The sequence below is a fragment of the Capronia coronata genome, assembly GCF_000585585.1.
Source record: "Capronia coronata CBS 617.96 chromosome Unknown acBCG-supercont1.1, whole genome shotgun sequence".
Lineage (NCBI taxonomy): Eukaryota > Fungi > Ascomycota > Eurotiomycetes > Chaetothyriales > Herpotrichiellaceae > Capronia > Capronia coronata.
In genome coordinates, this window is record NW_006912893.1 from 2362348 (window position 1) to 2379315 (window position 16968).

The 16968-nt window shown below is 52.8% G+C and overlaps 4 protein-coding genes across 4 annotated transcripts; 3 read left to right on the forward strand and 1 right to left on the reverse strand.

Annotated features, from left to right (window-relative positions):
* Positions 1-833: 833 nt before the first annotated feature.
* A1O1_00832 (condensin complex subunit 1) lies at positions 834-4764 on the reverse strand (the record flags this gene model as incomplete). The annotated part of the gene is made up of 2 exons (XM_007721748.1): positions 834-1004; positions 1171-4764. 2 exons carry the CDS (start codon positions 4762-4764, stop codon positions 834-836), a joined length of 3765 nt encoding a protein of 1254 aa, XP_007719938.1.
* A 362-nt stretch (positions 4765-5126) lies between these two features.
* A1O1_00833 (CDC7 protein kinase) lies at positions 5127-6903 on the forward strand (the record flags this gene model as incomplete). The annotated part of the gene is made up of 2 exons (XM_007721749.1): positions 5127-5652; positions 5714-6903. The coding sequence occupies 2 exons, from the start codon at positions 5127-5129 to the stop codon at positions 6901-6903; spliced, it is 1716 nt and encodes a 571-aa protein (XP_007719939.1).
* A 1046-nt stretch (positions 6904-7949) lies between these two features.
* Positions 7950-9070, forward strand: A1O1_00834 (uncharacterized protein; the record flags this gene model as incomplete). The annotated part of the gene is made up of 2 exons (XM_007721750.1): positions 7950-8095; positions 8272-9070. 2 exons carry the CDS (start codon positions 7950-7952, stop codon positions 9068-9070), a joined length of 945 nt encoding a protein of 314 aa, XP_007719940.1.
* A 2000-nt stretch (positions 9071-11070) lies between these two features.
* Positions 11071-16067, forward strand: A1O1_00835 (uncharacterized protein; the record flags this gene model as incomplete). Its single annotated transcript, XM_007721751.1, has 2 exons — positions 11071-15843; positions 15897-16067. The coding sequence occupies 2 exons, from the start codon at positions 11071-11073 to the stop codon at positions 16065-16067; spliced, it is 4944 nt and encodes a 1647-aa protein (XP_007719941.1).
* Positions 16068-16968: the final 901 nt, after the last annotated feature.

The window sequence follows — 16968 nt, forward strand, 5'->3', positions numbered from 1 at the left end:
GAGGGGAAGCCATGTCAACGACAACACGAGATCGAAATCCGACATTTTTCGTTCAACTTTGACCGGATATTTCGCAGTAACAATAAACCTGAAGGGGCTGCTGATGATTGACGTTGGCCAAAAGTCCCACACACAGATGGTGGCTTACCTTAACTGTTGGTCCAAAGGGGAGGAGCTGGAGAAGGAGAAGAAAAGACTTTCATCAGTTCTGATGTGTCGTTTAGTAACTACTATATCACATCTGGGGAATTTCGTCGGCGCTCATACATGTTTGGATATGAATTTTTCGGTCCAATAGGTGGTGTGGTGTGGTGTGTCGAGACTCCCTGTGCGTGTGACAGGAGGTAACGATTTACGGATATATATCTGGCTACTAGCATACCACGAATGGCCTCATCAGAAGAACGAAAGGAGAACCTCTTCATGATACATGCGTCAACAGGCCTGTACAGGATGTTTCATTCGTGCAAAACATTACACAAAAGCTTGAAACTTCAAATACTCTTTGACTTGAAAAGTCACGACTCTAGCCTCCAGGAAGACGCCAGTGACTTGTGGCTCCTTCCTGCCCGTCAGTCTCGTGCCCCGACTCCCAGAACACCTTAACCTCATAATCGACATCAAACATCAAATAGCCAGAAGGTATCATGCTGGAAAGGAACAACCGCTGATCAACCATCCGTGGGTATGGGGCCCGAGTCGAGTTAAGTCATCATGAACTAGCGTACAACCACATCTTCAACAAATCCATTCCTTGTCCCCACAATCTAGTGGTGGGAAGGAAAGTCGTGCGCTGGGGAGAGAAGAGAGAAAAAGACATGAAGCTGATCTGACTATGCCTCCGTCTCCACGACTCTGTACCCTTCGCTCAGTTTCTTCGCGATTTCCTCATTCTTATGCTGCAGCAGCGACAGCGCGTACGCTGTATCGTCCCATTGTCGTTTGCTGACACATCGGCCAAGTCGAGCTGCAAGTTTCTCGGCGAGGTTTTTGGCATGTTTGTCCTGTAAGAAAGAAGAATATCAGTACGAATGTTCTCCCAGCGAGCGTGGTCAAAGCGAAAAGAACAAAGAAAAGCAGCCATGTCAAAGCATGACTTGACCTCGATGGATGATCCGAAGTCAAGCAAATGAAGAAATGGCGGGGAAAAAAAGGTCCAATGAAACATACCTTTTCAATGAATCCGCACAAGAACTTGAGGATTCTCTTGACGGCTTCCTCTTCCATGACACCGCCATCCAAGGGACCTTCCTGGGTGAGAACACTGAACATGTCTACGAACTGGTTATATACGGCGTTGTCCTTGGTGGCTAGTTCGGTGAAGAACATGCGTGCGAGGTCGGCGATTTTCTTGTCGGCGTCTTCTAGACACTTGGCCATCTCGCCCAGCTGGCCCTTCACTTTGACTTGGCCGGCCAGAATCAAGAATGTCAATGTCATCAAGCAGGTGCGCTTGACGCTTTCGTCTCCATCGTTGAGACGGCGGTAGAGGAAGTCGGTGTTTTCGTCGATGAGGTGATTGAAGCACACCGCCATGTCACCCAATGCTATGACCGCGTTGGAACGCACGATAGGGTCGGTGGACCGTTCGAGGATGGTGATGAGAAGAGGTAGATTCTTCTCACAATACTCGCTGCTCACGCACATGAGTTTGGCCAGACACAGTGTGGCCTGTGCTTGGAGGTTTCGGTCCTTGTACGCTGCATTGTTGGCACAGATCTCTGTCACCAGAGGTCCGAAGTTTGCCAGTAACGAGTTTGGGCCGTAGAGAAGCTCGCGCTCTCGAATGTGTGCGACTGCTTCGGTAAAGTCATCTTCGGTCGTGCCGCCGATGAGATCCAGCTCGTCCTTTTCTTCCTCTTTCTGCTTTTCCGCCAGCACTTCTTCCGCCGCCGTCTTCTTCCTTCGAGCCGGTGTAGGGCCCATGGATTTATCCGGCGAAGGGTTGGCGATTGACTTGTTCTTCTCTTGGTCATGTTTCCGTCGCTTGAAGTCCAATTCACACAATTCCAGATGCACAATCTGCTTGATGGCGATGTGTCCCACGGTAAACAGGAGTTGCGATAAAGCAATCGATGGTTTCTCAAGCGTCTGCTGCGCCGGCGACTGTGATTGTTCCTGTGCCTCTGGCTCGGTTTCCGGATTCGGTGCAACTCCTTCTTCGTCCACGTCCATTGCATCCGGTTCTGGCGATGATGGTCGCGACAACGAAGAGAGGTCCTTCGTCTGTTGGAATACCAGTCGAGTTTTCTGTCGCAGCACTTCAGAGCACAGAACATCTGGATGGTCTGAGAGAATGTAGATGGCACTAATAGCTTGTTCTGCCATTCCATACCATTCCTTGCTGGGTGAGGTTGTCAACAGGATGGAAGCCAGCATCCGCAACACCTCGTGATTGTTGGACATCCTTGACAGGCCGACTGATGCGGTCTTCTCATGTGCCTTCTTCGCCGGAGGTATCATGCGACGGAGAGCAACACAGGTGAATTTGGCAAGGACAAAATCTTGCCTTCCAAGCTGGCCCAGGCCTACCCTCAACATTGTGTCGAGCTCTTTGACAACGACTTCAGGACTGGCCAGAGCTATCATTCCAAGTACAATGATGGCACCCCTTCGCTGAGCCTTCGAGATGGCCTTGTTCACGCCGTAGACCTGCCACAATTTCGCCACTACCACTTCAGAGATATGGCCCGCTTTGAACATGGTGCTTAACAGCTGCTCAAGAGAGGTCAACTCGGCGGGAGTAGCGCCGAATGTCAGACTGATCATATTTCTGGCAACAAAATTTGCAGCGTCGTTGGCGCTGAAGATGTCGGGAGCGTCGAAGAAGAGACCTTTGTAGTTGTCGATGAGGTGGGTTTGAACGCCTTTGCCTTCGTCACTGTTGCCTTTGGTCCAGATCAACCGCAACATTCGCCGGATACCCTTTCGAGCCGTTTCCACCTTGAAGGCGTCAATCGTGACAAAGTAATCCATCACATCAATGACTTCTGCCTTGTTGGGCGAGGACAACAACTGGACCGCAATTTCTGAAGCGTCGTGCACCACCTCGATGAACTTCAATGCCTCAAGATAGTATTTCCGAGTCAGTTGAAGTTTCCCCAGGACCTCAGATGTAGCTGCCTCTTCCTCGGCTTTCTTCACTGCCGCAATCTGCTCTTCTTCCGTCATCTCGTGGGGGACTTCGGCCTGGGTAGCCTCGTCCAGCAACTCGGTGTCCACTCTCTCCTCCCCAGAGGCAATATGCGCCAGTCCGGGGGAGTCCGGGGGCGGCTTCAGGGCATCCAGTTGAGCTTCCACCGCTTCCAATCTGTCCACCCATTCTTTGTGTGCAAGGGTCCCACCGTGCATCAGACTGAAAGGATGGGAAGAAACGAGCTTTTTGAGCAGCTTGATGGCGTTACGTCGTACGTTGCTGCTCTTATCCTGGAGACTCTGCATTGCCAGCTCGGCAGCATTCTGCCTTCGCTTCGGAAACTTCTGCTCCAAATCACAAATCTTTGTAAAGACTTGGATCGCACGAACCCTGCAGAATGGGGCTGTGTCGAGAAAACGTTGTTCTAGTGTGTCGAAGAACGCATTGATCTGGATTTTGATCGTTTCCGTCTTGTCTTCCTGTTTGCTTAGGTCGGCAAGCAGATTTCCACAAACCTCTATCACAGCGCATCGTAGTACGTGGGATTCGCTGTCGAGGAATTTGGCCAGCATGCCCATTTCTTTGATGACCAGACGAGGCTCCAATTCCGACAGCTTGACAATGAACGAAGAAACCGATTTCGGTCCTTTGGTGTCACTCTGGCTGAATTCCTTGGCTGCCAACTCCCGTAGGATGTCGACAGAGAGTTGATGATGGTCATATTGCTCCGATAAGATGTGCAGAAACTCGGCCATTGGTTCTGACAAATGCTCGAAGTATGTGAGATTCTGGACGATGGACGTCTGAGCTCCCAGGGCATGGCCGTGATGCTTAACGGCCACGCAGAGCACCTTGAAGCAGAACATGCGGACTGCAGTAATTTTGACCCGTGCCTCGCTCTCCATAATCAGGTAAACGGATCGGGTGAAGAGGTTGATGAAGGTGTCCCGGTCGGAGGTTGTCTGGAATATCCGATTCAACTTGAGCTTCATCACTCGACACATCACATCCATTGCGCCCTGGATTTGACTGGAAGAATCCCAAGCGTCATCTTTTGCCGCGGATTTTGCCTTTGCACCTTTTCCTCCTCTTCGCGCCGGGGCTGTGGCAGACTTTTCGAGGGCTTTGGCTTCGACGGAAGAGATGGACCACTGGAGGAGAAATGCGTACATCTCCAGCAGTCGCTTGTGGTGCGGCAGCGTATCTTGCTCATCGTTTTCGATGTCATGGCCGGCGACATCTGCAGTAGTTGCTAGGCCTGAAACAATTAGGTGTAGGATCTTGCTCAAGGACTGCGGCGAGAGCAGGAAAGACTGTCTAAAACAACGAGATAGTTCAGCTTGCGGTTCCTGGGTATACCTGATTGTTGAAAATGGGGACAAGGGTGCGCACTTTAACAGAAACTGTAGTGTATCGAAGGTCGAACTTCTCATTAATCCCTCCGGGTTCTCTGCGATCAAATCCACCATCGGGTCCAACACATGGCTGACAAGAGAGGGTGTAAGACTGTCGGGGTCATTCTCGCAGTCCTGAAGTTCTGGGTTCGCGTCTGGGGTGGGAATGGTGGCTGAATCGCTTAGATACAGCTTGACGGCCTCATTGATGTCGAAGTCGACCTGGTCTTCCATGTTGCCGATGTTGTTGATGGGGCGTGATCGCAGGTGCAGTGATTGAGGTACCGCTCATCGATTGCTTGCTGGTCGACAGAGAGACAGGGTGCGGTGAAGTTCTGCACAAACGCTCAATACAGCGTCAACACTCTTGCAACACCAAGTGACCCAACAACAGATCCCAAATACTTCGTTGACGACAAGAACAGTGAGAACGACGACGCACAGATTCGATTCTTCGACCTGGCTGCGACCTGACAGCGACCTGGCCTGCGCACGCGTGGTAATTGGTAATTGGGCAACAGCCTTGGGATTGTTGACATTTCCCGATGCAGTCAACAAGTCAATTGGCCCCACTACAAACAACTCGAACTCGAGCCATGAAATTGGCAAAGACCGCCAAAGGCCTTCTCAAGGGCCTGGCACCAAAACAGAGCGAGCAGAAGACAACAAAGAACTCAAAGACCTCAAAGACGTCGCAGACCCCCAACACTTCACGCACTCCCAGACATGTTGTTCTGAGCCCCCCCGACCCGAGAAATAGACCCCTTCGAGAAGCTGCGCGTCGTGCTGCGGAGGCACAGCGGGCCGCGACAGGGAAGGCTGCAGTCATCCCGGGCAAGAGGCCGAGACACGACATGGGACATCCTGCCACCGCCATTGCCATCCACGAGGACGAAGACGTCTCCCTCCGCGAGACACGTCGATTGGACAAGTCCGCCACGAAAGAGATGGTTCCCCCACACTCTGAGGAAGAAGACTCTGTCGAGGGCTCCTGCTACTCTGAAGAGTCGGAGGACAGTGAGGATGACATTGACGAGAGTGTGGTGGAGGACATGCGCAAACTGGAGGAGAACTTCAAGGGTATCTCGCAGAGATACAGACTCATCAACCGCATTGGCGAAGGTGATACAGTCCCCTCTGCCGTCCCTTCACTATGACACCGTTGCTGATTTCTTCTTTCCAGGTACATTCTCGACCGTCTACAAAGCCGAACAACTCCCCCAGCCGGACGAGATCGATGGCCCTGACGAGAATGTCGAACCTGCGGACGACTCCAACCCGGACATGCCACCATCCAAGAGACGGAAAACAAATGCGGCGGTTGGCATGGCTCGGAGGTCGCGACGCAAGCCGCAAATGGTGGCTCTGAAGAAGATCTACGTGACGTCCTCGCCGCATCGCATCCTGAATGAACTGGAACTCCTACACGAGTTACGCGACTCGCCATACATCTGTCCTCTGCTCACGGCATTCCGACACCTCGACCAGGTTGTCGCCGTGTTGCCGTACTTCAGACACTTGGATTTCCGCCTCTACTATCGGGACTTTCTGGTCAACGACATGCGCCATTATTTCAGAAGCCTTTTCAACGGTCTTTGGCATGTGCACAAGGCCGGCATTCTGCATCGGGACATCAAGCCGACGAACTTCCTCTACGACCATTCCAGGAGAGAGGGTGTCTTGGTGGACTTTGGGCTCGCCGAACGGCAAGGTACCGACTGGCAGCCATGTCTATGCACCGAGGCAAAGGAGAGACGGCGAGAAAAGTTCCTCAATTCGTTCGCGGTGCAGGTCCTGCAGACCCAGCCTGACCTGATATCTACGGGGTACCCAAAGTCAGACAGCCGACCTTCACGAAGGGCGAATCGAGCAGGCACGCGTGGGTTTCGCGCACCAGAAGTCCTACTCAAGTGCACGTCACAAACGACGAAGATCGACATCTGGTCGGCCGGTGTCATCCTTCTCACGCTCCTGGCCAGGCGATTCCCCTTCTTCAACAGCGCCGACGACGTCGACGCCATGATCGAGATGGCCTCGATCTTCGGCAGAAAGAAGATGCAGGCGGTAGCCGCCATGCACGGCCAACTATTCGAGACGAACATAGAAACCATCGGCGAGCGTGGATTTACCCTGGACAAGATCATCATCTGGGCCAGCTGTCGTGAGAAGGACCACGAGTCTCTGCGCGCAGGCGAGGCTCAAGCGGTGTCGTTCCTCCAAGGTCTTCTCGAACTCGATGCCAACAAACGGTTGTCGGCCAAGGAAGCATTACAGCATGAATTCTTCACCGCACCCGTTGAAGACGAGGAAGAACGTGCCGAGCGAGAAGCCCAAGAAGCACTCGAGGAAGCGGAGGGGACGAGACGGTATTGAAGCTGCTCTTCTTCTTGCATCAAGAGACATGGCAGTCTGATTTCTCGCGTTCGGCGTTGTCGAGGCGGGTGCACGGGTCGTTCGTTGCTGGAGCGCAAGGAGCATCGTGTGTTCTTTGGTATTTTGGCAGAGTATGCGTTTGCATCCGAAGCAAGACACGATTCACCTGTACTACTAGGAGATATACCCCCTTTAGCATGGCATGGCATGGCATTCCTTGCGCGGAGGAGGGCGCTTTTTGCGGGTTGACCGAGGGAGTTGATATCTACCTTAGAAAAGGGACACCGATGATAGATATACCACCATCACCAACCTTGATACACGACTAGAATACTCTGTTGAATGAGTGTGCTTCATGATAAAGGCGCTGGTACAATGATGCGCGACGTTGTTTGTTGTTGCTGCTGTCTACGACTTGAATGTCATCATCATGATGGTAACATGTCCAGCCGTGTCCGCATCGGCCGCATAGATTGCTATCACCAACACACTGGTAATGAATGAGGTTTCCACCTGAACCGTGACAACATGCCTCATGAACATTCCATGCTGTCGACACTTACTCTCGAAGCTCGAAAATGAGAAGATCAATACTAGTATCTTTAAGTAGCCTGCCCGGACCAACAACACCGAAGTTCAAGTCGAATCCCGCACGTCGTGGCATCACAGCATTAACATTACCGTTGAAATCTTTTCCTGAGCTCGAGACCTCACCTTCACCTTCCGCCTCTACTACCACAGCTTCTTCGCGAAACACTGGACTCCCATTATCCTTGCACCAAATACGACATATTTGTGCCCTCGTCCATTCTGCGAGATCATATCATCGGTCGTTCTCTTTCTTTGCATCGCGCAGAACCAGAACCAGAACCAGAACCAGAACCACAACCAGAACTACAACGCGGCGTCAGGCCCAGAAGATACTAGGACCACACATTCCACAACTGTGGTCGCGACCAGCGCTACACCCATATCTGTACTCGGTGCAACGTCCACTGCTGCTCTCACAGCAACAGCAACAGCAGCCGTTTTCGACAGCTTCAGCCATGTCGGCAGGGATTCCAGCAACGCCGCCGGAACATGACATGACGCGCAAACCGCGGCGGTTTGCACCGCTCAATCCGGATGCGAAGCATGGGCAGGATCTGCCCAAGATCAAGGGCATCATATTTGACATGGATGGGACTTTATGGTACGTTACGGACAGGCCTAGCACTCTAAGTAACCCCCTGGCTAGCTATAGGTAGCTGGCCAGGATGTGATGATCGAAGATCCGCCAGACAGCATCGGTGTCCTTCCTGGCCTTTGTCGATTAATACTGCATCGGCGCATGAACAGTCACTAATGATCTTCTGATGTCGGATACAGTCTCCCGCAGAACTACATGTTCAAAGAAATGCGCGCTGCCCTGGGTATTCCCAGATCTGTCGACATCCTCGACCACATCCGATCTCTTTCCAACGAGCCCGACGAACCAGACACGAAACCGTCGGGAGATGGAAAGGCGACAACAGAGGCACCGCACTCTCCAGCCAACCCATCGGACCCGCCATCGGAAGAAGTCTTGTCTCACACCACGAATGACCCTGATCCTCCGCCATCATCACCCCAGGCTAGGGCGGTGGCCAAGATCCGAGATATCGAGCGGCACGCCATGACTTCCCAGCGGCCTCAGCCAGGTCTGAAAGAGTTGATGGCCTATCTTACCCGCCGCGGCATTCGTAAAGCTCTGTGTACCAGGAACTTCCCTACCCCGGTGCACCACCTGCTCGACAATCACTTACCCGGCGAACATTTCCATCCCATCATCACCCGCGAGACAGAAGGGATCCAGCCAAAGCCCAGTCCTGAAGGTCTGTGGACAATCGCCCAAAGCTGGGGGTTGGATCAAGACATTGACGAGGACCCGACTGCAATGGCTTCTCTGGTCAAAGATGGACAGCTAGATCCATTGGACCTGGCAAGACATGTTCTGGGTTCGGGCCTGATCATGGTGGGAGATAGCATCGACGACATGGCAGCTGGGCGCAGAGCCGGGGCTGCTACCGTGCTGTTGGTCAATGATGAGAATGAGGAGCTGGCGGCGCATGAGTATACAGGGCTCAGTATCCGACGGCTTGATGAGCTGATAGACATATTAGAGAATGGGTTCGCCGAAAGCAAGTAGCAATGTGTTGAAAGCCAGTGCAGACAATATCGAGAGCTGGGACGAGGGCGTAGGATGGTGTGTCGACACCATCAATGTTCATTGAGGTCGATAGGAAGCGTACACATCAGCCTCGTATCTCTTGCAGCGTGCCAGACAAGAAGCCGTCCGTAAAGCACGTACAACGGTATGACGGCTGCAAAAGTTGCATGGTAAGCGAGGTGGGTGGAAGATGTACTAGCAGTGGTACAACAGCTGCACACACCCCTAGGACCAGAGGATAACGGAAAAAGCATCGTAGATGAAGGGGAACCCATTCGCCTTTCCAAAGTTGATGCGTTGGCAAGCGCAAGATGCGTGCTCGCCATTGACGAAGTGGGTGGCCGAAAAGCTCTGCTGAAACTGCGTGTCACCGTCCCCCGGTCGCTGTGCAACAGGATGTCTGGGGAGGTCTAAGGCTCCTTACAGAGTATGCTCCTCCAAAGGCAGGATTTGTCCCGACGGTTCGACTGGCTCCCCGTCTGAAAATGCCACAAAATGCCACAAAATGCCGCTATCACAGTGGGGGCTCGCGGATGGCGGCAATGGCCCGTAGCCTGGGAACCATTTGCCCAGCCAACCGGTTTCCTACATGTGCTAGTGGCTCCGATCTTGTTTGTATATAGAGTCAATCGACCCAGCCCATCTGGATTTCTTGGATAGTCGGGCACCAACAGAGGCGGTCAAGCTATGTGGGCGGGCACAATCGGAGGATTTTGTTCAGGGTGCCAGCAATTGGTGCTCGTTGCCTATCGCCAACAGGGGATTTTGCAAGCATGGAGCTGCAATGTCTAGCCAATTATTAGTGATAAACCAGGAACGGACGAGGACAAGCATGACTTATGCGACGATGAAGAGAAAATAGAACGAGATCTAATACTCCTCGCAGCCTGTGAACTGCGGCCCGGCTCTAAGTGAGTTGGGAAGCGGCAAAACATGGAGGTGAGATCTGTGCTCGTGGTGTGCCCACTGCCCACTGACCATGCCCATAGTATCCCCAGAGATCTCCTGCGGCAGACATGGCCACTGTCGGGGACGTGCTTGAGATAGAGCTTGGACTGCCGCTGTCCGGCCGATAACCATAATTCGACGAAGGGCTGGAGTCAACCGGACTTCAGGTGCAGTAGTCTTTGTTGATGGAATATTAGGACGGCATGTATCACTCATAGTGGGAGGCGATGAATGGTTGGGAGCGAGTGACGAGGTGGAAAAGAGGGAAAAGAGGGAACAGAGTAGCTGCTGGGGGCCGAGGATCAGGAGGAGAGTGGTTTGATCAGGGCGACCATGGGGAGCCTCCTTCCCCAAGACACAGCAGCCACAGTCCCTAAAACTTGTTGGTAGCCGTCTGCTAATCACTAGTAATGCTTCTACTACTGGCAGCTTGTCTGCGCCCTTCCATCATCGTCTCGTCTGGCTGCTACAAACTGCCTCTCCTCCATCTTACCTCTCACCCACCTTGAGGCATTGGTACATCGCCATCAACGCTCCTCGCCTCGTCTTCTCTCTCTACTTTACCATAATCTTTGCGTCTGCTCTTGAAAGTCTGTTCCTCGAGCTGAGATACCCTTGAGCGTTGCCCGTTGTCCTTTTTAATGGTCCTGAATCATCATTACGTGCTATCAGCGCAGCCTCTTCCACCGCGGCTTTTTAGCAACCAACTCCCAGCCTCATAATTCTGCAATCACACACACCCTGGCTGACCAGTCTATCATTCACTCTCGAATCCTGACACCTCACCGATCCCCCGTCTCTGTCACCAGCAACTTCGCGAGGCACCGCAAGACGATATCTGCGCGCAGTTCTGGAGCAATTGTTACCTTTGTTTACTACTCCACAATTCCCACCCGGCCGTTTCCTGTCCCTCCAACGATGTCGGATCCCAGACACCCTTACGGGAGGTAATACCACAACACAACAAATTGCGCGCGCCAGGTGTTAGGCGCGTGCCTCGATGAGTTACTGCACTTACGGGCTACAGCAGAATGGGCTTTATCAGTCGACGACCTATTCTGCCAGCGCCGACCGACTCATTGTTGGGGTCGAGCGACGAGACCGGACTCAGCACCGACGTCGGGACGGATCTCTCACGACGGAGTGACAAGACCTCGGAGACAATACCTGAAGACGGAAGACCCATTACCATTACAACCTCGCATAAACCAAAGAAGCTAGGCAAACTCACCAAATCCAGCCAACAGTCGCAGACTTCTCTTCTGATCGAATACTTCGAAGCAGGCAAGGGACCTGATCCTGGCCAGAGGCGACCCAGTCTGCGGGTTCGTGTCACTCCTTCCAAATCTCGGAAGAGCAGGGATAAAGGTGAAAGCCATCTACTGGTGACAGAAACCAAGTTGGCGCGGCAACCGTCATTGACACACCGTATACCTCTGGGAGGCAACGAGACCCTTGCGCACAACTTGATTGAAGGCAGTATCAGCTCCTTGGATTCCGCTGGACGCCTCGACACAGTCGCTCCTCTTGAGATCGAGGTCTTGCCCAACGACGGCAGTGAATTATCTGGTCGCAGCGTCTCACCGGAATTGGGACACATAATTCCAGGCTCAGATATCTCCTCTATGCCAGCGGAGAGTTCCTTGGGACCCAGTCAACCGGCCACTATGTCTAAGTCTACACGGAGCGAAAGCTTCCCCACAGAGTTACAATCCGACGGCGCTACATTAAAGCCTCCGATTCTCCACGCTGATCGCAACCTGAGCAACGAGCGCATCACGCAGAAAGTCATTGAGAAACTAAGCAACAAACCAAGGATCTCTACCCGCGGAAAGCGGTCCAGCTCAAGTCGAAGCAGTGCCAGAGAATTAGACGCGGTCAACATCGAACCCCGGATCCGCGTCACCAAAACTGTGGACGATGAATCGATGCCTAGCGCCACGGCCTCCAGCCTGGTCAGTGGATCTAACTTATCCTCCGAACCTGGACCAATGGACCAACGTTCAGTCCGCTCAGGAGCATCCAATGTTTCGATCACAAATAATCCCAAACTGTTACAAACAGTGGAAGATGCTATCCGACGTCTGATCCTCCCGGAACTCAACGAAATAAAACGGGACCAGAGGCACTCTCACCGTTCCCGACCTGACAAGGCGAGCGACCCTTCTGATATTTCCACCAGCACTATCTCCCACGAAGACAAAGCCCGTCGCAGATCGTCAGGTAGCAAGTCGAAGCGTCGTGTGAGCCGTGAATCGGAGTCCGGGTTGGTCTCGACGTCTTCTCGCCGCCACAGGCGTCCTAAACGGACCGACTACGACTCAGCATCCGAGCAGAGCTACGGGCAGTCCGAGACTAGCAGCCTCCATGACGAGAAGAGGTCTCACAGGAACTCCAGGAATCATCATGCCAGAGATGTCGCGGCTGCCGCACTCGGAGGCGCCGCTCTGACTGCTGCAGCGCTGAAGTCACATGAATCTGGTTCGAGTCTTGAGTATTCAGAGCATCGCAGAAGGAGGAGGAGCAAGAGCCGTAGCAGTCGTACCACAAGCATTGCAGAGAAGGATGATGTTTTCTCAAAACACAAAGTGCCTCCTATGCCTTTCATAAGTGAGATCGGTACGGACATGACACGAAGCTCTCTGCAGTCTTCCAACGATGGCGGTGTTACGACTTCCACCCAACGCGAGGTCCAGGAAGTGGTACGCGGGTCTCCCAACGAAGGCCATCACTCTGGATCTCATACGCCCACGCAAAATTCTGTAGATTTGAAGCGAGGGCTTGGAACATACCACGGCAACTTCTCGGAACATGACTTATCAGCTCATGATCTCTCCAAACAGGACATGCGTTACGGAGAGGATGAAGAGCAGTCGCATCACGATGAGATCGACTTCACCACTCATGGGTTTGCTGCGTTGACAGACCCAGAGAGAGCTCGAGCCTACGAAAGAAACCTTCATAAACAACACCCTATCAGACGTGGTCTAAGTCCAATCCAGAGTGTCGCCAGCTACACTACGACGGAACCCAATCGCAATTCTCTCATGCAACAACGAAGCTCGGAGTCGATGGCTTCTTTTAAAAAGAATCCACAGATGGACGACCAGGTCTCCATCTCTTCAATATCCTCAGCACCAAGCACCGACTTGGCCCGGTCAAGACGACCACACGGCTTTAGCTTGGAGAATCGCAGCGTGATAATGGCTCACCACGGTAGATCCCCTAAAGGCTCTCCCCGACAACTGGACCCCGAAGCAGTTTTCGACGAGCAACACCTCGAAAACGAAAGCTATCGTGATTCACCATACATTGACAAAGTTACAGCAGGACAACAAGTCGCCCAGGCATCGAGAGCTACTGCAGAATACGCGAATGCACCTTCTGGTATTGAATCTGCTGTTGCGTCCCTTTGCGATCCGTCCGTGGTCGACGTCCACAGCGCTGGATCCTCACATTTGAGTCAGACAGATTCTATGGGGGCCGGCAGCGCCCGAAGCCCGCGCCTTTTTCAACGTGACTATGAGAGCCGACACAGTGGCAGCCCGCTGAAACATCAGATCTCCCGTGATAGTCAAAGCGAGAGATTCTCGCCTGCAGGACAGCGTGCGATGGCTCCCTCACCACTCCCCCGGCTTCGATCTGCGGAACAGATGGACGACAGATCTCCCAGATCCATTCACTCAACTCAAATTCCGTCCGGGGATGTTGTTGATACCCAGGCTGAACGCTCGCCCGAATCTGATATCACCACAAACCCATCCATCATACGAGGACCAATTGGTGGACTCACTGAAGGCAACACTGACCATTGGCCCTACGATCCAACACCTCCACGGTCGCAAGCCGATCTCAAAATTCCTCTTGTGAGTCGCGACATAGGGTCCGCCAGCGCCGATCTGGTACCGGAAGCCTTGTCGATCAACCGCGAGCACGAGGTGGACCCCAAGCGGGACCATTACATGAAACCGCAACCTATGGCGACGCCCCCGGGTGCCAAAGATGAAGGCTACGAGACGGCAGCCAATGCTCGTTCCCCCGGCCTCTACTCACAGGGTCCCGGTGCACAAAACGACCGCTTCACTCCCGATCCATCCATTGATCACGATGATTTGGGGGAAGACCCGTTCACGACTCAGCGTGACCAGTATGTAAGTGGTCTATCGCATGGCCTGTCGCCAATGTATGATAGCGCAACTGGCCGAGGCCGTGACCACATTCAATCGAAAGATATCGTGGCTCTCATGGATCATTTGACTGTCCGTGATGCCCAGCGAAATGCTCGAGACACGGAGATCCTGGTGACTTTGGTGCGCAGCGCTGCAGAGATGCGTAATTCCTTTGAGGACATGAAGAGTTTTATTGCGAAACAAGACGAGGCAATCATAGATGCGTCAGGGAAACAGCACGAGAGGACGCAGAAGATTGTTGGGGGCCCTCGACCACAACCGACAGCATCCACAGTACGTCCAGCACGGTCGGCAGCATCTGAGGAAGACCTGCCTTCGAAACGCCGCAATGTCTTCCACCGAGCTCTTCGAGGACTTGGTACCAAAAATACCCAGGAGTTGCACAACATTGAAGGCATGTTAATCCGTCTACTCGATGAAGTGGAAGGCCTTCGGGTACTGCAAAATACAGTCAATGTACAGGAACAACCACGATCCACCAGTATGACATCTGCGGATATTGCACGAGCTCCGACAGATACTGGCTATGAGCCTGAAGGTCAAGCTGGCACTTCATCTACTGGGGACCGATCTGGATTCTTTTCCAACAATTCTTCGCGCCAGGCAGATCATCGCAACTATAGTCTCCAGCGAGGTTCTGGAAACCGGGTCAGCACAGTAATGGAGGGCGATGAGGACTACGATGAATATGCTCAGGATCTTGGGGAAACATCTGCAGGAAATGTCCGAGCTTCCGGTCATACACCAGCGACGAATCCCCTCGGGACTGATGGAAGCCGACATGTTCGAGGTGATTCTGTACCACTCAACACTCCGCCTCGACCGCACGACCACAACATGGGCTCGTTGAGCAATGAAAACACCCCTCGACTATCAGGGGAGGGATCTGGACGAAAGCACAAGTCTTTTGCGGCCTCTTTGCTGCCGAAGATGGTGTCTCGATGGTCCAAGACCACCACATCGTCCGCTGACAACTATCGGAATAGCACACATCGCATTCAGCCCTACTCAGGATCCAATTTTGGCGAGTATGACTACGAGCACGAGCACGAGCATGACCCCCACGTCGACGAAGGTGTTCGATCAAACGCATCTTCCGATGAGGATGCATACCATGGTGAACAGGACCGGCCGCCGTCGCCTTTGATCCCCAGCCAGGTCTCCGATAATCCAAAGTATCAAGCTCATCGGAACAGTGTCAACCTCCAACATCCTCAACCGAGACAAGGCCCAACTGGCCGTTTCCAATCTCGCTTAGAGTCGGAAGCCCAGAACTATAATGATCAGTTGTCACCCACCTCACAGATCTCATCCCAGTGGGACAATCATTCAGCTCAGCATAATACGAATACCGCCGATGCGGGCTACGGAGATCCGCTGAGCCCGGTTTCAGACGTTGACTTTTCCGGTGGACAGCGCATGCATCACGACAACAGGAGCCTTCGCTCCGGAAATTCTCAAGGACCACCTCGTCCCCCCAAAGTCCTCAACGACGAGCCCCTAGTACCTCAGCGTCCTCCCAAGGTCCTCATGAGTCCACCTCAATCACAGAGACAATCGACCTACGTCGACCATGTAGCTGCTGCGAGGGCCGGGAGTCCCGCACTTGATAAGGTATGATTCACCTATTCTCCAGGTGGACTATGATATACTGACAATAAAACTAGTCTCCAGTGGCAGCGCTGCGGTCGCCTCAAGGCCAGGGACGAAAACCGTCGGGTCCTCGGCCGCTTGCTACGGGCGGATCCAAAGGCGATGCGAATACTATCAAAAGAGCACGGTTTAGGGGTAGTCCGCATCAGATCGATAGCGATGATGAGGCTACTGCTGCCTACTGATGTACAAATTATTCCCCCTAATGTCAACAGGAGCAGGGTTGGAAGTGGGTTCGGAATCATGGATGACCAAAAAAGGAATTTGACGGTTCTGTTGATGAGGTAAAACGATAGCTTCGCAGCACTGCTGACTATGGTATCGCCTTTGGTCAGCCACTCTATGGGCAGGTTCTGTCTGATCAATGGTCATCTGCACAAACTGAACATCTGACCCATCATTGCTGTTTGCTTTGGAACATTGCTATGCTTGCGTACAGTAGAGTCTGACACGTCTGTAGAGTCTTCTTCGGGAATCGACGGCCCAAACAGCTTGCTTTGATGGATTGCTCTTATGGCCTGTTATGTTTGACATTGCATTTGCTGTGAGCGATGGTGACACCAGCGTTGACAAGTATATGTTTATATGTCTGACGAGAGCTTCTCTTGTGTCCCATCTTGTTGCCACAGGAGTATTCTGTATTCTCACATACCGATGCTTCTTATATCTATAGCGGGCACCCGCCGCCCAAGCAAAGGCCCTGTGTTGTACCACCATGGCAGAACATATGATACTGGTAGCATGTTTCCTGGAGATTGGGGCTCGCTTTCTTGAGGTCGTCATTGCTGCGGCAGGAGGGGGACAATGTTGTTGTCTGTGCGGGATGTCTCTGGAAGGTCAACAATGAGAAGGATATCTCTGGACTCTGGAGGATTTCACTGATTAGCTTAGCCACAACTACTGCTCAGACAAACAGCAACGTTGAGGAGTTGCCAGATCTTCTGATAACTGAACTTTTACTATTCTCTGTAGACCTGAAATCTGGAATGTCTTGTTTGCTTTTGCTGATGTTGCTTGGAGAGAGGAAGAGAGGAGGGGATCTACTCCTTGAATCTCAGCCTTGTCAGATCCACAGCTGTCCAATTA